At 43.9% G+C, this 25,405-nt stretch overlaps 1 protein-coding gene across 2 annotated transcripts in view; it reads right to left on the minus strand.

Annotated features, from left to right (window-relative positions):
• Positions 1 to 25,405, minus strand: part of SPOCK1 (SPARC (osteonectin), cwcv and kazal like domains proteoglycan 1) — a 309,361-nt gene that overhangs the window by 18,264 nt on the left and 265,692 nt on the right. For both annotated transcript variants that reach the window (XM_068163062.1, XM_068163053.1), the window contains exon 7: positions 366 to 482. In XM_068163062.1, coding sequence (XP_068019163.1) covers positions 366 to 482 — 117 coding nt within the window. The remainder of the gene's footprint in view (positions 1 to 365; positions 483 to 25,405) is intronic.

The following is a 25,405-nucleotide window of genomic DNA, read 5'->3' on the forward strand; positions in this document are numbered from 1 at the left end:
ACAAAGTTAACTCCAGAGACATGAACTTACCTTGGGACTTGAGAAAAGTCCCTGAGCCATTTTATTTACTAGTATAGATGTGACCTCAGTGGCCTTCAACCACAGACACTAGCCTGATTAGCTTGTAAAGGTCTCTCTGACTCTGACTGCTGTTTTTAGAGCAGTTTGGGCCAGAGAGTACAGAACTGCAGCTCCTTTGGAAAGGTGCAGCCCTGGGTAGGATCAGGTCTCCCCTGTAGCTGCATGCTTGCTGGCACCCGCTTGACCTGACATGCAGCACCAGCAGCTCTGCTCAGCCCAATGCTCTCTCGGGCTGGGAAGCTGCCTACCACAGTCAGTGTTTCAGAGGAAAGGTGTTTCCTTACTGCCTTGTGCCGTCTCCGAGCTCGTTGGCTTGATGACACGATTCGCATCCTCATGAAGAGCACCAAACCAATCCTTTAGCCGCGAAGCCAGATTCCGCAGTTCTTTGTCTGTGCAGGCTGGAAACAGAACAAAGCACCAGAATCAGTCAAGAGGATGAACAAAGAACCTTTCTGCAGGTACTCTCTTAGAAATATGTTGTTTCTGGTTGTAAAGTCTCATTAAGAGCTCTGAAGTAAAAGATGAGGTTAAGGAGAAGCATGCAAGTCAAAATCACAGAATGGTCTGGGTTGGAAGGGACCTCCAAAGGTCATCTGCTCAACCCCCCTCTGCAGTCAGCTGGGACATCCCCAACTAGATCAAGTTGCCCAGAGCCCTGTTGAGCCTCACCTTGAATATCTCCAGGGATGGGGCCTCAACCACCTCTCCAGGCAATCTGTTCCAGTATTCTACTACCTTCATGGTGTAGAACTTGTTCCTAACATCCAATCTAAGTCTCCTCTTCTCTAGTTTGAAGCCATTGGCCCTCATCCTGTTGCTGCAGGTGTTTGTAAAGAGTCCCTCTGCATCCTTCTTGGAGGCTCTTCAGGTACTGGCAAGCTGCTATTAGGTCTCCCCAGTGCCTGCTCTTTTCCAGGCTGAACATCCCCATCTCCCTCAGCCTGTGCTCGTAGCAGAGCTGCTCCAACCCCCTGATCATTTTTGTGGTCCTCCTCTGGACCTGCTCCATCAGGTTCATGTCCTTCCTGTATTGAGGGCTCCAGACCTGTACAGAGCACTCCAGGTGAGGTCTCCCCAGAACAAAGTGGCAGAATCACCTCTATGGATCTGCTGGCCACACATCTCTTGATGCAGCCCAGGCTGCCATTGGCCTTCTGTGCTGCAAGCTCACACTGCCTGCTCCTGTCCAGCTTCCTGTACCATCAGCACCCCCAAGTCCTTTTCCACAGGGCTGCTTTCTATCACCTCATCCCCTAAAATGTAAGTGATTACGAATGCTGAGCTGCACTCCAGCACTTCCATGGTGGCTGACATGATTTGTGATGGAAGAGGTGACACAGAGCTACCCGCAGGTCCCCAGTTAGAGCCATGTGACTTAAACACTTAAATGTTTTCACCTTTTAGGGTTTCAGAGAAAAATATCAGTCAAGCAGATGGGAAGGAGGGGCATACTCTCCCAGACATACTACTGGAACAAGAGTGAGGGATAATTTATAAGCACATTTTGCTCAGGATAAAGCTATTATCACAGTAATGGGAAATATATATCCCTATTTATATACAGCAAAACAAAAATCATTATGTTGCTCCAGTTGTGCTGCAAATGAGACCTTGCCACCACTGAAGGTTGTCAATTCCATTTTGTTGGCTAGGTAAAACGTTCCTCTTATAAATTTTTACTGAGAAAGCTCTAATTCCTCCAGAAATTTCTGCCCCAAGATGAATGTCCAGCTGAAACAAACACTCTTAAGGAAGAAAGCTGCATTAGTCACCAGCTTCTGACAGAGAAAACACTCTTGTTTCTGTAGCATGGCCAGTGCTTAAAATTCACATCCTCAGACAATTCCATTATGCCTGCCAGGCACTCTCCTCTACATTTTAAATGACAATTCTTAGAGTACAGAGAAAGATTTCATGCTGCAGAGGCAGGCACCCTTCACAAAACACAGAATCACACAGAAACATTTGGGGTGGAAAAGACCATCAAGATCACCAAGTCCAGCCCAGAACCCTACTCTACAAGGTTCACCCTTAAATTGTATCCCCAAGCACCACATCCAAACCACCTTCAAACACACCCAGGGTTGGCAACTCCATCACCTCCCTGGGCAGCACATTCCAATGCCTGGCCACTCTTGATGGGAAAAAATGTTTCCTAATGTCCAGTCCACTCTTTATGGGAAAAAATGTTTCCTAATGTCCAGTCTAAACCTACCCAGTCCCAGCTTGAGGCTGTTCCCTCACCAGAACAAAAGGGCAGTCTCAAGCTGTGCCAGGGGAGGTTCAGGCTGGATGTTAGGAAGAAATTCTTCCCAGAAAGAGAGATTGGCCTTTGGGATGTGCTGCCCAGGGTGGTGGTGGAGTCACCATGGAGGTGTTTAGGAAGAGACTTGATGGGGTGCTTGGTGCCATGGTTTAGTTGATGAGATGGTGTTGGGTGATAGGTTGGACTGGATGATCTCAAAGGTCTCTTCCAACCTGGTTAATTCTATTCTAGTCTAGTCTAGTCTATTCACCTGGGAGAAGAGACCAGCAGCAGCCTCTCCACAATGTCCTTCAGGTATCTGTAGACAGCAATGACGTCTCCCTTCAGCCTCCTTTTTTTCAAACTAACCATCCCCAGCTCCTTCAGTTGCTCTTCACAATTATTCTCCAGGCCCTTCACCACTTTCATTGCCCTCATCTGCACTATGTCTTCTCCAATTCACTGTCCATTGCAATATTCCTTCTTCCACTCTACTGAAGACCACTTGAGTCCCACCTGTGTCTTCCAAAGTCAAACTCACTGCCCCAAGTGCTGCAATGACCTTGCTGATACCTCACAGCTGTGGTATTTGTTTGCTCTCACAGGGTTTTGGGGTTTTTTGGGGGGACAGAAATAATCCTGCAGTTACAAACAGAATGATACAGGTTTTTCTAAGTGAAAAGTCTTATAGCATTTGGTGGGGAGGAAGAAAAAGAACTATTTCCCTATTTTGCTCTAACATTGAAAGAATTTGGTAGGTTTTCCTATTAAAGATAAAAATGTGAAGATTGTTATCCCACTAAAGCTGAGTCCAAGTAAGGATAAACCAAGTCTTACAGGAAATAAACAACAATTAATACAAATAGATGGAAAGCAATGCAACATTAACTGTAACGTGGCTTAGGTTACTGAAAAGGCTTATCACAATCTTCTCACTCAGATGATGTTTTACTCATTGCAAACTATCTTGTCTTTCCCAGGAAAAACAACAATCAGATTTCTGAGCCCCCCATGCCATCTTTTCTATAAGGAACATCTCAGGCTGCTGTAATTCCTTGGCTGTTACTGGCAAACAAAATCTTTTATCAGAGAGAAATCACAACAGAAGCAACAGCAGAACAAATTCCATCATCCTGCCTGCAAAAAGCCTCCATCAGGAGATGCTGCCTGAAGGAGTGAGAGGGTAGGAAGAAAACTAATTTTATAGGTAATAAATATTTAGGAATGAACTAGCTCTAGACATGCACAAATCATTTCTTATTTTCATGATCATAGAATCAACCAGGTTGGAAGAGACCTCCAAGATCATCCAGTCCAACCTATCACCCAGCCCTATCCAATCAACTAGACCATGGCACTAAGTGCCTCATCCAGGCTTTTCTTGAAGATCTCCAGCAATAGTGACTCCACCACCTCCCTGGGCAGCACATTCCAATGACCAATCACTCCCTCTGTGAAGAACTTCTTCCTAACATCCAGCCTGAACCTCCCCTGGCACAGCTTGAGACTGTATCCTCTTGTTCTGCTGCTGGTTGCCTGGGAGAACAGACTGACCCCCACCTGGCTACAACCTCCCCTCATGTAGTTGTGGACAGCAATGAGGTCTCCCCTGAGCCTCCTCTTCTCCAGCCTAAACAACCCAATTGTGAGAAACAGCTGACCCCAATTTGGTGACTGTAGATTGGTGAAGATAGAGAAATTTCCATCATGAACTAATTTCAGCAGGAGCTGGGCACTTACACACGTTAGAAATGGTGAAGGTTCTTCATTCACACGGGAGCTGCTGCTCCTGCACCGCCTGCTGAAATGTCCTCAGCTGATTGTCATCAGGCAGAATGTTTGCCAAAATATTATTGGGAAGAACAGCAATGTGAGAGACCTTAACAACCTTCTCTTCGATAATCTGTCTTCACAAAGGTTTTCTGAGAAGCAGTGTACCAATAATCACATCATCCCTCAGAATTAAAAGCAGGCAGTACCCTTCCTGTCCTCCTGCCAAGGAGCCATCTAGTCCTTTGAAAGTCAGTTTTGCAAAGGCACAACTAAGAATTACAGTGCCTGACAAGTAAGTGGTGTTTAGCCAATAGCTCATACATGACAGGTTAGCCATGTGCTCAGAGTACTTCCCAAAAGTATCTCCAGTCAAAACTGCATGGGTAACACAGCCTTGACTACTGACTGTATGGAGTGGTGGAACAACCAAGGTCTGTTTGTCCAGTAAATGAGTAATGAAGGGGGGGTTGTGTGCAAACTTGATATCTATTAGAATAGAATAAACCAGGTTGGAAGAGACCTGGGAGATCGAGTCCAACCTATCGTCCAACACCATCTAATCAACTAAACTATGGCACCAAGCACCCCATCCAGACTCTTCCTAAACACCTCCAGGGATGGGGACTCCACCACCTCCCTGGGCAGCACATTCCAATGGCCAATCCCTCTTGCTGGGAAGAACTTCCTCCTAACCTCCAGCCTAAACCTCAAGCTTGAGACTGTGTCCTCTTATTCTGGTGCTGGTTGCCTGGGAGAAGAGACCAACCCCCACCTGGCTACAACCTCCCTTCAGGTAGTTGTAGACAGCAGTATTTATTATGGCACATGATGTCTTTAGGAAGCCAAGACTGGAATCCTGGACTACAAACAGCCATTTCTGTGCCTTCCTGACACTCTCTCATGCCTTCTGGACAGAGCTACACAGAGTCAACAAGTCATAGGAAAAAAAAAATGGTTAAAGAAAATACCTTCTAGGGTTGTTCAGATTTGTGTACTTCCAAATACATGACAGCTCCAGACACCACAGAAGCCTAAGGTAAAGCAGATGCTCTGAGGGATACTTGATTTGCTCCCAAGCCATCTTGCCAGTGCAGAGTAGAAGGCAGGAGCTTCGTGCACATTCATCTCCCCTCCTGGCCTTAGCACCCTGCAGAATGGCCTTCCAGTGAATAACCAACATCACTCAAATACATTCCACCAAGTGGCCATTTGGTTTAGACTGCACTGACTGAGTTAATTTGAATCCAAGCTTTTAAACTGCAATAGGAAAGAGGATTGAATGCACAGTGCAGTGGAGCAGAAGTAGATTAATTAATGGGAAACCAGACCTGAAACGATTTCTCTGTATAGTCCAGTCAATTAAATATGTCAGGATCTATAAGATGCCATCCATGGCACAGTTATATATTTGTTTTGCTTGTCTGTGATGCCAACCATGTCAAGAACCAGCTTTACCACACACATAAACATTGCTACCTACACCAATCCTCTGCTATTACCCAAGTGCTGCAGTCCATGACCTACATCAGCTCAGTTCTACCCTGCAGCTGCTCACACAGACACAGGACCCCTGTATCCTCCTGTCATTCCCTAATAACATTGCTCTTTATTTTGATGGAGCAATAATAGGCTTTCACACTCTCGTGTGCTGGAGCTTCCTTGAAGGCTGCCTGCCTGACTCACTCTCATGTCAGTTGTTAGAAGTGAACCCTGGAAGATGCTTTCTGCTTTTTGTCTTCAATCGAGAATCTGCAAGATGTCACAGACCCTGCAGATCCCTTTTGGAATTCAGTCTCAGGCACAACTTGACAGGAAGCACAGAAATGGAATTTTCTTCCTCCTGGAGAGTTTTATTGTGAATAACTGAGATACTTGTTAAGTATTTTGCTTCAGGATAATTCAGCAGTGGATATTATGTTGAGGTTATCTCTCAGGGCTGCAGCCTTTCTTGACAAGAATAACTCCTGCTTCATGAGTACAACAGGAACCAATTGTGCCGTTAATATGTAGGGAATAATAAATTCCTACATGAGACTTCAAAAATGGAATGCCAAGTTCAGCTAAATTTCCATTCAAGGCTTTCCTGCCCTCAATCTTACTTTCTCCTGCGCATTAAAAGAGAGGAAGTGGTATTTTACGTTTTTTCTGCACTCAATTTTATTTTAATGTTAACATGCATGGTTTAAAGGATTCTGTCTCTCTGCCTGATGGAACTGCATTCTCTTTTATTTATCTGAACATTTGCAAAGAAGAAAAGCCAGGCTGCATGGGGCTTTGAGCAACCTGAGCTGGTGGAAGGTGTCCCTGCCCATGGCAGGGGGGTTGGAACTGGATGGTCTTTAAGGTCCCTTCAAAGCAAACCAATCAGTGATGATTCTATGATTTTTAACTCTCTAATCGAATTTCCTTGGTTTGGAACACATCATTTCAGACAATTCCAAGTTGATTGACCTTTGGAGGGCGTCAGTTTAATAATCACAAAGTCAGGCCCAGCCTCCAGCTGGGTGTCCAGGTAAGAACCAGAGCACTTAACACTTTATATCTGGTTGTAGAGCTCATTAGTTACATATCAAACAATTAGAAAGCATAGCTCTGAGGAGCCCCAGATCCAAGATCCTCACCTATACATTTGCATTAGTGTAAGGTATAAAGCATTTTAAAGAACCTCCTTCATGAAAAATAGTACAAATGTACCTCTTTACTATTAATGTAAGTGTCAAGTAACATTTCACAGATGAGGAGAAAAGGGCTGGAAGGAGGAGTAGATGTGATAATGGGTCTCTTGCTATTTGAAGGTCTATAAGGGGAGAATACCTGGGCTGCAAACCAAATGGACATTAACATGACTTGAAGCACTAATTAAAAAGCCTGGGATGAAGAGAAACACCAAGGGAGGAACCTCTCCTTAGCTCCTCTCCAGCAACTGGAATCTGGCCAGTCAACTGTCAGCAGCCATTCAAAACTCTGCTGCTGGGGCTAAGACCCAAGGGCAAACACAGGCAAGTATGCATTGTCACCTCTGGCTGCACTGTCTTCCAGACAGGAAGAATGAGTTACACATCTCCTCCCCTTTTTAAAAAGGAGAAGAAAAAAAACCCCAGCAACACTTATCCTTGTTATTTCATTCATGTTCTGCCTTAGCCACCTTCTGTACCAGGTCCCTACCCAACATTAATTCCTGGATCCTTTTCTACTGATGCTCTTTGCTGACATCTGTTCACAGCCCATGACTTCCCTGCATGCAGCAGGTTGGTATTGTTGCTGCCACAAACTGGGATGGTGAGGCAGGCTGGCTATCATCCAGCACCTCAACCTGATCACAGTGTGCAGTGCCCAGCATCTGACCATGAGCAGGGGCAGAATCTGTCACTTCTCTGAGTCACAGCAATGCCAGCACAGGAGGAGGATCTACTTGCTGGGGGCACCCAGCTGACATCCTCAGATCTGAATCTGCAGATGTTAAGAATTATCCTGTGGAAGTGACTTAATAGCAAGCATTGAAAGTGCAAATTTATTCCCAAGGGAGAAGCAATTGGTCCAGATGTTATTTATCCCTAACCAAAAGCACTGTTGCTAAATACCTATTTTCAACCAGCAGAAAACATTAATCTGACCTAATGGAAAGCCATTAACATGCTGTAAAGGCTCAGGTTTTTATAGGCTCGCTTCCATTATGGACTTTTTCAGCTCTACAGATACTCATCTATATATATTGGTGGTGAAAATTAACAGTATAATAACTTAATTTCACTCTTTCAGGGAAGGACTTTCAAGAGTGCTCAGTGCTAGAAACCAACATTAAACCTGAACTTAACAGCAGTAGCACAATACTAAATCAATATTGAATGTTCTCTTACATCCCATTTTACTCCAGCCTAGCAAAACAATACTGTAAAATCTCCAGCCACTAACAAAACAAGCTTTAGATCTCCTACTGCACTTAACTCTCAACACAACTCAGTACTGAGGAAGCACAGCACTCCAATACTGCTTTAATGTCCTGTTTGCTGCTACAACATTCTGGTCCTATGTGACAAGCAAGGAGTCCATACTGGCCGGAAAAAAAGCAGTGGCACGTGACATTCTATCTCACAACAAGCAAAGCATGCAGCCAGACCCTCAGGATGTGTGTAGAGTGCTTTAGGTCTTTGGATTTTCTGCTGTTAGCCATCTATCAAGCATGTGTCTGGTGTCTTCTCATTGCCACTGTCATTATTAGTCACCATCCTTACAAAGAGTGGGAGATCTTACTGCCCTCTAGAATTAACTGAAAGGAGTCAGGTGGGGGTTGGTCTCTTCTCCCAAGAAACTGGTGATAGGATGGGTGAGAGAAAAAAGCCTCAAGTTGCACCTAGGGAGGTTTAGGTTGGACATTAGGAAAAATTTCTTTACTGATCAAGCATTAGAACAGGCTGCCCAGGGAGGTGGTGGAGTCACCATCCCTGGAGGTGTTCAAGAAAGGTGTAGATGTGGCACTTTGGGACATGGTTTAATGGCTGCGGTGGTGTTAGGTTCATGGTTAGTCTCAATGATCTTAGAAGTCATTTACAACCAAAACAATTCTATAATTCCTACCAATTACACGTGGAGAGGGTGATGGGTTGGGCTGATGTTGAAATACAGTACTAAATAGTCTCTCAGGTAGAGAGAAAGGAGCAAATTCCCTGGTCCCTGAATGCTGAAGAGGAGCATGTGAACACTCCCTGGGAGCTTGGCTAGTTTCAACTGTTTCACTAGAAAATTGGAATGGAATGGAATGGAATGGAATGGAATGGAATGGAATGGAATGGAATGGAATGGAATGGAATGGAATGGAATGGAATGGAATAGACCAGACCAGGTTGGAAGAGACCTGGGAGATCATCAAGTCCAACCTATCACCCAACACCATCTAATCAACTAAACCACGGCACTGAGTGCCTCATCCAGGTTCTTCCTAAACACCTCCAGTGATGGTGACTCCACCACCTCCCTGGGCAGCACATCCCAATGGCCAGTCTCTCTTGCTGTGAAGAACTTCTTCCTAACATCCAGCCTAAACCTCTCCCCTGGTGCAGCTTGAGACTGTGTCCTCTTGTTCTGGTGCTGGTTGCCTGGGAGAAGAGACCAACCCCCACCTGGCTACAACCTCCCTTCAGGTAGTTGTAGAGAGCAATAAGGTCCCCCCTGAGCCTCCCCTTCTGCAGGCTAAGCAACCCCAGCTCCCTCAACCTCTCCTCATAGGACTGTGCTCCAGACTCCTCCCCATCTTTGTTGCCCTTCTCTGGACACCTTCCAGTACTGTAGAGAAGAGCAAGCTCCAAATGCAGAAATGTTGAAACCAGAAATAAACCAAAAGCTTTACAAGCAGCTATTCAGCCAATGAGGTTCATGCCCTTTCCAACTGCCAGGACAGAATTCACCAGTTTTGAATCACCTGCTTAAAAAGATGCAAATGTCCTGCCTTGGAGCAGGAGCTACGTGCTATGCTCAGGGTGACCACCCACATATTGCAAATAAGAAATGGGAAACACTGCCAGCTTGCCCATCTCAATCCACAGCCTGCAATTTCAGGCTTGGAGTTCCCTGAGCAGCAAGAGGGAGTGGATGCAGCCATGGATAAAAAGCCCTGCTTGCTATTTGGCTCAGAAGCACCAAACCAGCTGGTTCTGTAAGACACATTTGTTGCAACAAGCAGTTCAGTCACTTGTCCTGGGAGCCTGGAGGACAAGTCCATTTAGTTTTGATTAAAATGTGGTATAGCACAAGCCCACACAGCATTGCCCAGCAGTGGTATTGTGTTCCTCCAGTCAAAAGTAGGACAGGCACAGTGTCAACGACTCAGACAGAAAAAGTCATCTCATTTATGTTATTCTTGAAGACCAGCATGACAAAGTTACAGGGTAAAACACATCTGAAAATGCTGTAATCACACAAAATAAACAGCAAATGTATCATAGCACTAAAACTGAGAGGAGATAAAGCTCATCTTCTGTACTAAGTGATAAACTTCACATTAATTCTTTGTGTAAAAAGAAAATATGAACATTGTAATGATTTTTCCTCTGACAGACATCTCTGCAAACCTCTCTTGTAGGTAAGTCAACAACTTCCTTCATTCTGCTATGATTTTGTTCTGTATGTGTGGATTATCACACTAGGCTTTCAAACTAAATTAAACATAGAATTGTATCAGCTTTCAGGCTTTGTGGAGTAGCTCTGCTCCCAATCACCCAAAATACAAAGTGTGCTCTGAAAACTGCTGCTGCAGGAGCTGATTTGGAAGCAAACACCAAGACAAATTCAGGGCTGTGCTAACCCTCCACTGGAAGGTGTCCAGAGAAGGGCAACAAAGCTGGGGAGGGGTCTGGAGCACAGCCCTGTGAGGAGAGGCTGAGGGAGTTGGGGTTGTTTAGCCTGCAGAAGAGGAGCCTCAGAGGAGACCTTCTTGCTATCTACAACTACTTGAAGGGAGGTTGTAGCCAGGTGGGGGTTGGTCTCTTCTCCCAGGCAACCAGCACCAGAACAAGAGGACAGAGTCTCAAGCTGTGCCAGGGGAGAGGTTTAGGCTGGATGTGAGGAAGAAATTCTTCCCAGCAAGAGAGATTGGCCATTGGAATGTGCTGCCCAGGGAGGTGGTGGAGTCACCATCCCTGGAGGTGTTTAGGAAGAGTCTGGATGAGGCACTTGGTGCCATGGTTTAGTTGATTAGATGGTGCTGGGTGAGAGGTTGGACTCGATGATGTCGAAGGTCTTTTCCAACCTGGTTAATTCTGTATTCTACTCTGTAAATCATGCAGCTGCACACACATGCACGTAAATGCACACACCTACCCCTGATTGTGACATGCAGAGGGCTGCAAGTGCTTGCTCTGGGATATTTTGGTGATGCAGCTGTGGCAGTAATTACCTGCACAAATATTTCACAGCTCTTGGTTGGAAGGGGCAATGCTCTGATTTGCTTTATTTGCTGAGGTCTCAGGCAACTTCTTACAACAATAAAAAACTGAAGAGTTGTGTCAATAATTTTATGAAGGAGGAAATGGGCTGTTTAGTTTTACTGTGAGGAAAAGTACTGCATTCCAAGCATGCCTTGCTGGTTGATAAGTGAATAGTTTTCATTAAAAACCCCTTCCATAATGGCCAACATTTCATGACAAAGTTCCCCGTTGGTATATTTGCTGTAGCCTATTTTTGGCATCCCCTGGCTATTCTTCCACAGGGCTGACACCTATGCTGATAGCCACCTCTGATCCTTCTGTCACTTGTTTTGCCTTGTCTTACAATTACAGCAGCAGATGCCAGGATCCCGTGGTTCAGACTTTGAGATGATTACAGGAGCAGCTGAGTTACTGAGGAGACGAAACAGGCTTTGATCTGATGCTTCCTTAAAATGGTACAGTGAAAACACAAAGCTCAGCTAGAGCTGTATAAACAACGATGGAGAGCTGCAAAGCTCCCTCTCCAAAGCTGTAGGCAAAGAGTACATCTGCTTTCCTAGCACTTAATGTTAGTTCCTTTTCTGCCTGCATTAATTGTGAAAGCCCTGGAAAGTTCATCTCTGCCAGGTGCTTAAGAAGCCTGGAGGCTTATTTTAAATACATCCAGGCTAGAGCAGTGCTGGGGGGCTGCTGGAACTGGGGAGGAAGGTTTGGGGGAGTAATGTGCCCTGCTACATTTTGGCCATGTCAGGTTCTAATTAAGATGTTATCTCCTGCATCGTTCTCAACCTCACAAAATTAATCTGCCAGCTCATCCTAACATTCTAATTCAAGTTCTGTCACATCACCTGAAAGGAGGAATAGACAGAGTTAGATCAACTGAAAACTAAACCAGAGCAAATGTCTAACTGAATGGATTTTCCCATAATTTCATGCTGTGCTCTGTATGAAAAGGTCTTGAGAGAGTCATCATCTCCCCTCATGCCTCCCTTCCTCCCTCCCTCCCTGCTTTTCACAGTGTGCTCTGCAGAGGTGACCTGCACTTGGTAGAGAGGTGGATGCAGCCACTGTCTTCTGCACTCAGAGGAGATGCTCCAGTTACCTGTGGTCATGGCTTGTCCAGAACCAGCCAGGCTTTGCAAGAGGGTTGAGTGCTTAGAAAAACTGAACACTGATTTGATTTTTGAAGCAGTGACCCACAGCTCACAGTCCGTGGAGGTTTTCACAGACACCTGACTCCGCTTAGCAGATATTGTACTCTTAGGCGTAATAAATAAGCAAAGCTAGAAGAATAATTAAGAGTAGAAACAAAACTCACTGGGGACAAAATGGGGGAACTGAGGGATGGTTATTTTTAGGCCAGTTCTCTAGGCTACCATAACAGGTACATCTGAGTTCTACATGGAACTGTTTCCCACAGACCTTCTGCAGTCATGGCTGGGAGTGCTAAGACAACCTGCTAAACTCTTCCACACCCAGGAGGTTGTTTTGCTCTACTTTCTAGAGCTGAGCAGGGAGACATTTCAGATTCTGGTTCTGAATTACAACAATTGGAAATAACTCAAGCTGTTGATGATGATAAGGGCAGCTGCTGGCTTCCATAATGAAAACGGCCTTGAGCTTGAAAGAGCAAAACTCAGGGAGTAAAATTAGCAATTTGCCAGTGTTTGAGAAGAAATAGGCAGATCTATTTCTGTTCCATCAGAGCGGGAAAGCAACAGCCAAGAATATAAACTAAAAGATTATATATAGAGAAAGAAGTAAAAACATAAGATGATGTTAGGATGGAAGCACATGAAACACTTCTCCAAAGAGAAGCTGAAGATATGGCTCCATGTGAGATGAAATGCAAGAGGTTTTATTTGCACAGCTCCTTGCGCACTCACAGATGCACTCACTAAACCGAATTAGGAAGAAAGCCCCAGCACCCCAATGGCAGTAGAGCTGTTCTGTAAAGTGTCAAAACAAATAGCAAGAGTCATTATTATTTGATACCATTCCTTTGAAATGCATGAATTTTGGAGTGGTTCACAGGTTAAAACTGCTTCTTCTACAGATCCCTGTTCCTCTGACACTACTCCATCACTGGAAGTTTGTTCAAATCTGAAATTCATGAGCTCCCAGATGGTGATTGGGGTTTCTCTGGGTTTGTTTTAATGAGAAAAAGTGTTACTTTTACGGCTAGAGAGCTCTAAATGCCAGTGTGTGCTGGACTGGTAGGTGCCTGTTCTAGAGAGAAAGTTTGGGCTATCCACCCTTAAGGTAATGATCAGTGCTGCTACCTGATTTAGGATACTGCCTAAAAGCTGCCAAGAGGGACCCAAGGATTTATTCCTCTTTGCCAGGAATTGGTACTCTGTCATGGAAAGGAGGGGGAAGCAAATGAGTAAATTCACTTTATTTTCACTGGAGTCTACCACCTTTATTCACTTCCTCAGGGACCCTTGAAAAGTAATTGATAAATCTAATTTGTCCCTGCTTGAGCAGGATGGAGAGAGAGATACTCGTGAGTCAGCAGATGCTCGCAGAAACTATTTTTCCCCTCATTAACTTTTTTGCACATCAGCTGATTTTTATTTTCTACTGTGTATGTCCCTGTACCTATTTTCTGTGCTCCCTACTGAATGTTATCCCATCTGATACCAGCAGGCCTTCATTAATGTAAAATGTTGTCATGTGGTGAATTACTCCTAAATGAGAAAACACAGACAGCCTTAGAAGAGAAAATGAGGAGGTGTCGGCCAGCATGGAGCTAGGAGCATTTGAAGATGTCCCACAGGAGTTCTTCCCAAATTGTTGGGAAACCTGATTGAAATTCAACAAGAAAGTGCAAATCAGGCAACACAGCTCCCCAGAGGGTTGCAAAGATCTCCTGGAAGGAAATCAGAACCATCTCTGCACTGCTGCACCTCGTGAAATCAAGAGATGCATAAATCCCACCAGGGAACAGAGCACAGAAAGGCAGCGCTCAGGGCAGGGTGAAATAATCAAGTCAAAGAGTGCTGTTAGGAAGGAAATGCAATGTGTTTTGAGAATTAAATTTCAATAGATCTAAGGTCTGAATAGGATTTCATCGAAAGCCCTGGTACAGCAGTGAAGCATCAATAACTGCACAGGAGTGGATGGCTATGGGTACATTAGCAAACCCACTCATCTGGGCTGGTCTGCTGACACTCGAGGGCATCACATTAACAAAGGCATTTAGCAATACACTTCTCACTGCAGGTGACTTCAAAGATGAATGAAGCACATCACAGGCAGGGGTCTGGCTTCTGGTCAGACAACCACCTCCTGTGGTGTGAGCAACAGGGACTGAACACTCCCCGTCTGACAGGACCTTTGCTGGGTGTGAAATGAGGGAGAACCTCTTCCCTTACACAACCAGTGCTTGAGAACATGCTTGGAGTTACGCTGGCAAAGTGGTGGAGCGGCTTAACTTCTAACAAGCTTTGGGGTTTTGGGCTGAGACAGTCACTGATGCTTCCTCTGTTACGGCCTCTGCTTCTGGGGTGCTGCTAAAGCACAAAGCAAACGTCTCTAGGATTAACAAGAGGACAGCAAAGCTGAGCTGAGTGCCAGGGAGGCTGGAGACAAACACCAGCTCCAAACCTTCCACTGTCTGTTGTTTACCTACTGTAACAGGTACCTCCTATAGCTACACAACTTCATTCCACGTTGTGAAGAGAAGCAGCAGGCAGACATACTAATGATCACCTGGTGATGCTGTGGAACCAATACCTTCCAAGAGTATGGGATGGAGCTGCAAAACTACCTATTCATGGCTGTTTGGAAGAATCATTTAAAGAAATGTCAAATCTTTTTCAGCCTTTCATGCACACTTGTATACTTTCAAACTCTTTTAGAGGGAGGGTTGAGTTTTGTGCATTCAAGGATAGGATTTATGGAAGACCTCCTGATGATGATGATGATGATTATTTAATATGTGTACTATTGAAATATTTAGCAACCAGGAGGAAAAAAAAAGCTGCAAGGGAGATCCAACCCATCCTGGGGCATTATGAAAACCATAAGCTGAGCAATATAATTAAATAAGACAGACTTGGAACTGTGGCTGAGAACACTTTGAAAGAGGCCAGGCTGACAGGGAGTGCTGTGGGTGGTTGTAAGCCTTGGTAGAAGCAATTACTACCATCTTCCCAAAGCACAGAGGAGTCAGTGAACAACAAAGCAAAGGAAAGGAGCAAAGGCTGGCTGGGAGGCAGACCCCCTCTCCCAGATCTGGACACTTGCTGATGGTTTAAGCCAAAGAGGAAGCAATAATCTGAGTCTGATTTAAACTTTAGTCCTTCTGAAGAAAATTAAATAGCTGGAACTGCACCAGCTGAAAGAAGGGCTGAGGAAAGAGCCCTGTTGTGGGAGGGGACCTGTGGCACTTGGAAGGTGGATCTGGAGTGGTTCTGTCAGACCTGTCCTCAGTCTGCCCACATAAGTGCTCTGCAGAATAATGATTTAATCAGAGCAGCCGTGGATCAATGCCCTCAAGGTATTTGCAGTTAACAAACCCTGTGTGAGGTCCAGCAAGGCATCCTGCAGAACTGAGGCTTTGCAGCTCCAGATCAGGTTCTGCCTTGTGCAAACACCATCAGCTTTGCATGGCTTGAGTTGGGAACACTGAGGCTGTGCTGCTGCTGGTTTCTCTTACCCTGTGCAGAGGTACCTACAGGAATTGATCCTTTTTGCCTAGATTGGTTACCAATCTCTTCAGGACATGTAGACTGCACTATTAAAATTAGACTGGGCCTGATTCTGCCTTTTCAGGGTGCTGAGTTTCCTTGAGTGGAACTGAAAGCTGAGTCTGCTTTCTCCAGGTGCAGAATAATGGAAGACTTTTGGAATATATTATTCTGTCCCCCTCCAAATACAGCCTTGTGCTGCTTAGATTTCATCATTCCCTTGAGACTCCTTAAGAAGACAAGGACCTGTTAATTCAAGGAGATATTTGCAAAAGTTCACTACAGAGCTGCAGTGTACTTTCCCCTTTCCCCCACAAGCTCTTGGACATTAAAAGCAGGACATTAAAATATCTGTTGGCTTTCAGGCCTTTAGTACAATATTTGCTCTCCCTATCATTTTCAGGAAAAGCAGTCATTACACTAAAGGAATCAACTCCCATTCTTTAATTTCAAGCTAATAACTGGCTGCTTTGTGTCTCCCTCATTGCAAAGGATTAAAAGTAATTTCCTCCTATGTGTGTTATGGCTGATCACGGTTGGTACCCACAAATCTACACACTTAATCAGTATAATTTTACTCTCCTAATGGAAGGAGTCTGACACTATATCCATAATTATCCATCAGGATGATAGGGTCCCAAATTTCAGCCCTCTGCTTGCCAATGTGGTCACAGAGCAGACAGTGGCTGAACTGGGTGGTTTGATTTCCAAGTGGCTAACAGAGGATTGCAGTTTGATTGATGAATTTGGTCCCAAAAGGATTCAGTAAAACTGGTCATCAACAGTTGTTTAAAAAGGAGTTTGTGGAATGGCTTTGAGTATTAAGGTGAAATTTGGCTGAGTAAGGGTGAATGAGCAAAACCATGGATAAGCAATACAAATGAATGGAAAAACCCTATATATGAAGCTGGATAAAGTTATTTATTAGGCCAATTAAAGACTATTCAGAGTAACTTGATTTGAGGAAGCTTTAATGTTTCCCTTGATTCTAGTGATAAGCTTTTCTCTGGAATAGAAACCCTCCAGCAGGTACACAGCCCTTGGGCTGTGCTCTGCAGGATAATCTGTGAGGGCTGCAGCCAGTAAAAGGAATAAACTTTTTAACAGAGATGCCAGACTATCCACTTTGTTACTAAAACCAGCCTGAGTTAAAAACAACAGTTAAATCCAGTATTAAACAACAAAGATTGCTTTCTTCACTTATCATTTCCTTCTGGCTAAGACAGGCAGTGCTGCACAGCTGGAGCAAGCAAATCTTTGTTTTCAGTGTGTATTTACAAAGGACTTGGGCACCAAGAGATGGTTTTTATCTACGGAGGCAAAATCATTTTGTTCCTGATTTCTCATCCAAAGCTGATGACCAATAATGAGCATGCAGCATATATGCTTAGGAGAGTTAATATATAACATTTCTGGTGGAGTTTCAGGGCTACTTTTTGGTGTTTATCTTGAAAATAGTCATCTTCAGAGACTTATCTACCTGTTTTCAGTTTCCCCCCAATAAAGATGTGTGAGTAAAATGCTCTGAAGGAATCTGGGGAGAAGATCTTGTGATGATGGAGGGAGGGATGATGTGAGAACTGGGGTAACAAGTATTAGACCTGGGAAGCAGGTTTCAGGAACTCTCTCCTTTCCCAGGGCTGCAAACTCCAGCCCAGTTCATTAAGCCAATAATTAGCTACAGCCATACAGACCTGTATGAGCTATTCCCTGCTGTGCATTTCAGCAACCACAACACAAGCCAACCAAAGATCTGAGAAAACATCTGCTGATTGACTTCAATGGTTCAAACCCAACTACTTAAGTATCAACATTATTTATAAGTGAAAGTCTTTGCTTTAAACTTGGCTCCACTCTGTAGAAGAAAGCAGACACTAATGATCACACAGTTTGGTCGCTGTTTTATCAGGGCTGCTCTGCAAAACACAGCATTTCCTTTGCTCCATGGTGGAGGTGAAATGCATAGAAAGAATTACAGCATAAAGAGAACAAGTGGAACAGAGATTTACACCCAGCAATTGGATTAGTGCAGATTTCAGCTTACTGCAGATTTCAGCTTACTGCTTACTGTTTTCTTGGCTAATTGATTATGAAGTGGCTTTGGTAGTCAACCCAACATTTTCCAACTAAGCCACTGCAGTCAAGACAGTGGGGCTGTGCTCTTCTAAGAGGTGTTTTTCCACTTTGTTCCTACAGAAGAACAGTAGAAAGCCTTCCAGTGTGAAAAGCAGAACATTTACACTTTTTCTTTTTGAAGTGTGAAGTTCTCCAAGACTTTTACAAACATTTTTTTCCCCAAAAATGTTTTGTTCATTTGCTGCAGCTCTAAGTAGCTGAACACAAGAAAAATGCACTTGAAGTGTCAAAAAAATCTTAGATAAGGCCCTGGAAATTTTTTTTCCTTTCTATCTTTCTTTCTTTCTTTCTTCCTGAAACCTTCACTGACAGCCACAGAAGATTGGATTTAAGTATCTCTGTAACAACAGGTGAAGGACACACACATTCGCTCTTCTGCAGAGCAGGCAGAATCATAGAGCTACTAATGCAAGAAGGAGCCTCCTTCAGTTGTCACAGAGTCAGGCAGTAAAGAGAAAAAATCACCCCTGGCTTCACAGCCACCTGTCTGTACAAAGCACTGCTGAAAGCCCAATTATTTTGACAGATACCCAGGAGAGACAGAAAAAATAAGGACTTATGTAAATCACAATGAAAGGCCTCGATGTATTTCTAAAAGCACCTCAGGAATTTACAGTAAATAATGCTTTCAAAGGAAATGGTAATCCTTCTGCACTGAAAGCTCCTGATCTTACCATCTTTACCTCAGATCATATTAGCACTCTGCATCATTACAAGAATGTGTTCTTTGAAGCATGTGTACTCTATCTTCCTCCCATTCATCATAAATACCTCTCTGTGGAAGTACACTTTGCCACTCTGCACACATTTTTCTTTCCAAGATTTAATTCATTTCCTAAAGAAATGTCATGCAGGAATCAATCTTGCCAGGGCGAGTTCACAAGGCCTGATTCATTTAACAAGTGATTTATTGACGACTGTGAGATAGAAAGTAATGGAATGTTGTTATTAAGAGCAACATTACCCATTTCCAAGAGTGTATGGAGAGAGGGGATATACAGAGGATGTTAATATTCCTTCATGAACAAGTGATGCATTGTGAGAAGAGAGAAGTGAGCCTGCTGTGGTGAATAGCTGGCCTCCAGCTTCTGTTCCAGCTCCCTCTTTGTAACCCACAGATGATATTGCATAAATCTTGACCTTTGCTGCTGTTGGTTTAGTTGGAAAACAGTAGCTTGTAGAAAAAGAGATAAGAAAACAAGTGTCCTGCTGCAGAGAATGTAATCTTGATTGGTATCCAGACATGATCAGCTCTTCTGGGAGAATGTGAGGGTTCAAGCAAAACTGCCTGTGTAAGCAGCAGACCACAGCTCTGTGTAGCAGCTATTGGTTTGTTAGCTAACCTTATCCAAGCAGCATCACACATGGGGATTAAACATTTCTCTTCCTTCTCTCTTTCCTTCCATCCCCTTTTCAGCCTGTGTCAAAGAAAGCAGCATTTGCAGCCCTCCAGGCTTGCAGTTCTTCTAGGGTGTAGATACAGAACCTTTTTCTTTTCCACAAAACAAGAGATGGAGAAAAGAACCAATTCCCTGCACCACACATTTGTCTGTATAGTCCACAATCACAGTGGGATCCTAGGGTGTCTCATAAAAATAAAGATCATCCCCCAGGCTGTCTTCTGTTCTTGCATCCACTGTGACTACAGTGATGGAATGCAACCTTCAGAACAATAAACACTTCCATGTCCCCAAATCAGCTTTTAAACCACCCAAATTTTAGTTCAAAAAAAGTCCAAGCCCTGATGCCAGATGCTCACACTCCTGACTCAAAAGTACCTGCACACACCCTGGGCAGAGAGCACCTCATCCTAGCCAGAACCACAGAAATAGCTTTGAAACCTTGCTTGTCCTTGAGGATTGAGGAGCTGGGACTGAGCTGGTAGGGAAACACCCTGCATGCTCCAGATAGCTTCAGAGCTATCTCCAGGAAGCCCAGGAGCTTCCTGGGGAGCTTGGCACACCGGAGCTCCTGCAAAGGACCATTTTAACTCCTAGAGAGCAGCAAGGAAACCTCACTGTTGAACTAGAAAGCAAGCAGTGTGGCTTGTCTCATCAGACTGCCCCCGAGGGGCATTGACCCCTTGCCAAGTTTCTAAACCCCAGCAGTGCCTAGCTGAGATATTGGTACCTCAAACTAACCCAGCATGCTGTGCAGGGACAGGAAACAACAGCTTGTGTGTGAAGGAGTTCATGATCAGATTCAGGTTTGGAAAAGCAAAACAAATCCTCAGCCCTTCTTTGGCTTCCTGAAGAAATTATCTGACAAAGAGCAGGAGAAGAAATTATTTCTGCAGATTTCTAAAGTGCAAAAGTGAGGAACATCTGACACGTTCCAGAAGACACAGATGAAAGCATAACATTTGGAGAAGTTATAGTGTTTAGGATGTAATAATTCCACAGGGCTCCACACAAAAAAAAACCCACAACCAACAAAGCAAACCAGCAACAACAAACAGGAAAGATTAAAGTCTGCTCCCAGCAGGATAATGTAAACCCAGAGTGATACATTCCCTCTACAGCCAATGTGCTGCGCAGAGGATGATTTAACTGAGACCCTCAGCAGCTCTGTAACAGCAAAGGAAGAAAACCTGATGAACTCAATTGCATATTGCACTGTCAAAATTATGAAGTGAAAATGTTAACTCAGGCTCCAAGGACTTTTTACTTTGCAAAGCAGCTTCAGAAGTAATTAAGGGGAGGGGGGAAGGCAAAAAGCTGAAGCACCTAGGCAGACTCACAAATCTATGGTGTGCTGAATGGGAAACCCAGGAGATGCAGACCCTGGCACCGCTGTATTTACAGCCAGCAGTCACAAGGTAGCAGCACAAAGCGTCAGGCTAAAGAATTTCTTAGAGGCATTCCAGAGGCGGAGGTGATGAGTTATCAGTGACCAGGATGCAGCTCCAAGTGTGGAGGCCACATAAGTTACTGCAATTAAGCACTTAGTAAGGACTAAGTGCAGCCCTGGGGTAGGCTGTGCTTAACCTCTGCGAGGTGGTGAGCAGACACCCAAAGGTACTGACCTCTTTTATTCTGGATTTACTGCATGTACCAGAGCTGTGTTACATGAGCCAGTATCAGGGCACTAAGACTTGGGAACAGAGAGCCTCTGGTAGGGTCATACAGGGGAGCCTTACATCTGGCAGTGTCTCACAGCTTACAAATTGGTTGCTCAGGTCCTGACCTGCTTTCAAACAAGAAATGAATTCCTCCCCCCCCTGCCAGCACCCTCTCTAGGCACTTTTTTAAATGAAGCAAAAGGGAGAAGGATCTCTCTCAATTCTCTGCACATTACACATCATATCTACAGTATGATGGAATATGTATGTGTGCACAGTAACTTGGAACTCTCAAAAGTAAGTAAATCCATATTCTAGGAAATAAATGCAAAGGTCAACAGGTCAAGAAAGAGTATTAATGCCATGCTTGACCTGCTGTGAGGGGAAGATTCACTTACAGAGCTGAACCAAGAGCTGAAGAGTAGCTGTAGCTGACCACTCAGATTTTTCAAGAGCTGGTTTTTTTGGCTGTCCAGGAGGAGGTCCAGTTCCCCACCTCTCAGTGAGCCTCTTTCACCCAGCTGCCTTTGAGGGAGTTGTGTTTGCTGTACATCTGCAACTTTCAGGGCATCTCAGAAGAAAACATTCAGTAGCTGCTGTGTTGAATTCTAAAGATCATTATTCTGCTTGTTTAGGAAATGGAAATGATGCCCACTTTCCTCTCCTCATCAATTTACTTCCAAACACTTTGGAATATTTCACTCAATTAAAAAAACCAACAACTCTCCTTTGTTAAGTGTTGTTGCCTGGACAAACACTACAGATGTTCCCAATTATGGCACTGTCCTTGTCATCAGAATCAATTTGCAGAAGTCTGTTGAACAAAAGCTCTCTAGTCTGGAAATCACTAGGACTTGTCCCTTTTGAAATGGGAAATAATTTTTCATTACTTACTCCAGTTCAGCCAGAAACCCCAGCGACCTCCCCCGTGTCTGGAAACTCACTGAACTCCCCATCCCTCAAAGCCCCATCAGGCTTTCCTCTCCAGCTCACTATTCACTTTCTGCACATCAGTAAATGTGGCTCAGTTGGGAGTGCAGAAGACCCTTAATGGGAAGGTCGTGAGTTCAAGCCTGCAGTGGGCAGTAGTGTCCTCCCTACTCTAGTCATGAGGTCTGTGGTGACAGGCTGGACTCGATGATCTTTGAGGTCTCTTCCAACCTTAGTGATACTGAATACTGAATGGTTAGTAAAGCCAGATTCTCTGATTTCATCTTATTCTGCTTACATGAACTGGGCAGGGCAAATACCTGACTCTCTTACTATCATAAGCAAGTAAACTGTTAAAAGCAAGCCATCTGAATCTAGAGAATCTATAACCCTTTCCAGATGTGCAAAAGATAGGAACATGAGGATAACTATTGGTACAGTGTCAGAAGGGAAACTCACTGGTTGGGATGCCTGAGGAGGAGGTAAAGAGAAACTCCAAAATCCACTGTGTGATTTACTTCACTAGAAATCTGGATAGATCCCTAAAGAAATGATTCCATATTTGTTGAACTGAGAGGCTATATGGGATGCAACTCGGCCACCTGTGCTTGGCCCATCTGTACTCTGAAAGGTACCCTGCTGCTGTACCATGCTGCTGTTGTCAGCCTTTGAAGATGTTACAAGATACACCAAGCAGTCCAGAATGGTAGATGACAGCACACTGATGAAGACCTTTATCTCTCATTTTCTTCTTTCCAGTCACTTACAGACACACTTCAAACTAAAATCACTGACTAGGTTATCCTAAGAACCCCTTGAAATGATCTCCTCATTCCTATATTGTACATGTATTTCTACTCTCCCACTGGAAATACAAACCACTGCCATCAGTCAACAGCCATAGGCAAAAAAGGGGAAATAAATAATGCTCTAAGTGACAGAACAAACAAAGCTGCATTGCTTCAAGTTCCTTTCCTATGTCCCAACAGCTTAAGCCTGTAATAACTCTCTGGTACCACACATACCATTTATAGATCCCCCCCACCCTAAATATTTCCTTTCCCACATAACTAAACGTCCAAGGAGAATCTACAGGGACCTCCCTGCTGGTAACAGATAATGCAGAGCAAGGAACTGCCATGTCTTTCCCTTGGGTCTCTCTTTTCAGCCCAGCTCTCAATTTAGCCCCAAACTAGAGAGTAATCATAATCTCTGCTACTTTGGTTGAGCTGATTTATAAGCTCAACAGGAATGGAAAGGAGCTTGGCAAACAGATCGTAGAACCTTTGCTAGAAACACCTCTGATATATCTCAGTGCAATAAAGGAAATCATTCTTGGTACAGCTAATTCCTCCCTGTGGGTTGGTTTGTTTAGAATTTGGGGGCGGGGGGGGGGAGTATTGAAGCCATTGGAATGTGGATGTTGAAGTCTTTTTGCCCCTCTGCAACTGCTGTGAGGAAACAGAACCTCTGCCTTTAGCAAGAGACAAGGACAGCACATACAGAAGCACTTGCAGGCCTTCACCATTGGACATGACCTCCTTTTAAGCAGTGGATACAGCAATAAAAGCAGCTGCAACGAATTCCTATCCCTGTATTCAGAAAACACTGCAGATGAGTGGCCTGATTCAAAGCCTAACTAGCACAGAACTACAGCTGCACTAGAAAGAGTGCAGTAAAACCCACTTAGCCATGAATTAATACATAATGAACGACTGACAATGATTATATCAATACCGTGCTCCTGACCTGCTTCAGCACTTCCTTCCTTTTGCTCTAATCATCTTTTTAGAAGGTTTTGCACTTGATTTCTTAAGCACAGAGGCACTTAGTAGCTTGCATTTCCCATTCATTCTGTATATAATAGCAAGTCTCACTTCCCCCTGAGACAGAAGTGTCAGTGATTGGCTCTTTTGTTTTTTTAACGACCAGAATGCAAACCTCGGGACATAGGGCGCAGCAGAGCTCAACACATCTCCATGGACTTTTACCCTGATAAGACATTGCTACAGAATGAGAGAATTCAGCGGAGTGTGGTAGGTGTAATTAAAATTGTGTTATGAAGCTGATCCACAGACAGATAAATTAAATTGCATGGATTTGTTAGGGGGGAAAAAAGAGGGAGAGGCCTGCTCATTCCCTTGTTAAAAATGACATCAGTTTTGAGATGGTGAAGCTCCAAATCTGAAATGAATTACAGCAGTTCACAAGTTGCTCAGAATAAACAGAGGGCTGTGTACTCCCCCACCAAGGGACTCCACACACTTTGCAGAGTGCAGCGAAGCAGCCTAATAACAATTACCAGCCAAAGGGATCTACACACACAGGCTGCTGACTGGCGGCATATTAATCCACTTTCTTCCATCCAGAGCATCAACTTCTTAATGGAAAACACAGAGATGAATACAGAGATGTTCTGGGAATGAAGGTCACAGGTTTAAAACAAAATGGTAGCTCTAACTTTTTTATTTATTTATTTGCCATCCATTGAAACAAATTTGATGAGGTGAAAGTCAGCCTGGCATCAAATGTCATGGTGTGGGCAGATCCTTGCTTTGCTCTGATTGGAAATAAAATCTCCATCCACTTTCCTTGTGTATTGGTGGCAATATTTTGTCATTGGTAGGGGTCTAACCACAACCTGTTCCAGGTGGAATACTATAAACCCAGAACCCTGCTTCTTTTTGTCACCTAGGCTTGCAAGTTCAAAGAGAGTGGGCTTCCTGGCAAAGTTATCCTTCATCACATTTACCAGTCTGTGAGAATCAGGGAGAAAGAGCCATTTGTTACAATCCTGTCTAACAAAATATTAACAGATACTCTTTCACAGACAGCAGCAATTACTCACAGGGCTGCAGAGAGAATGGGAAGAAACTAATTGAAACGACTTTGCACATGTGAGCAAATTCGTGAATTAAAATCAGACAAAAGTCAGATAAAACTGCAGCAGGTTTGAAGCTATGCAATAAGTTTGTACTTAATGAGCATGTCTTCTGAAAAGAACATTAGCTCATACTGCAGAGGATCCTTCACAGGTTTACCTGTGAATATTTATAAGAAAGGGAATACAAGGATATGATCTTTCCTTTGAGTTACTACATGGTTAGGATGAGGAATAATATATCTATTATAATTACATTATCACACATATTTTATACACACACACACACATAGCATAGCCAGGGAGAGGACAGGATGTGGAGCATAGAGCACATGTAAGCCATCTGAGTGATGCTAGTGAAGGAGAAATAAGAAACTGAGGTGCACTGGAGGACAGCAGCACAGCTTAGGAAGGATAAAATCTTCCCTTTTGTTGCTGTTTCATTGCCACCCCACACTTTGCCTCAAATCTCATTTTCTCATTGATTTTCCAATTAAAATAATCAGCTACATCTTTATGTATAATGTCAACAGTTCTTCAGAGAGAGTCAGCTGGAGTCCTCTATTTCCTATTTAATTTAGACTTCCAAAGTTGCAGTAGCTCACAGCAAAGCGAAAAAATGGAGAGGTGGGGCTTTCAACGTGGCAAAACCAAGAAAATGACATTATTCACTTGCAAAGT

Source organism: Melanerpes formicivorus, unplaced genomic scaffold, assembly GCF_026170545.1.
Source record: "Melanerpes formicivorus ecotype bairdi unplaced genomic scaffold, bMelFor1.0.p_v2 SCAF_2, whole genome shotgun sequence".
NCBI classification, from domain to species: Eukaryota; Metazoa; Chordata; class Aves; order Piciformes; family Picidae; genus Melanerpes; species Melanerpes formicivorus.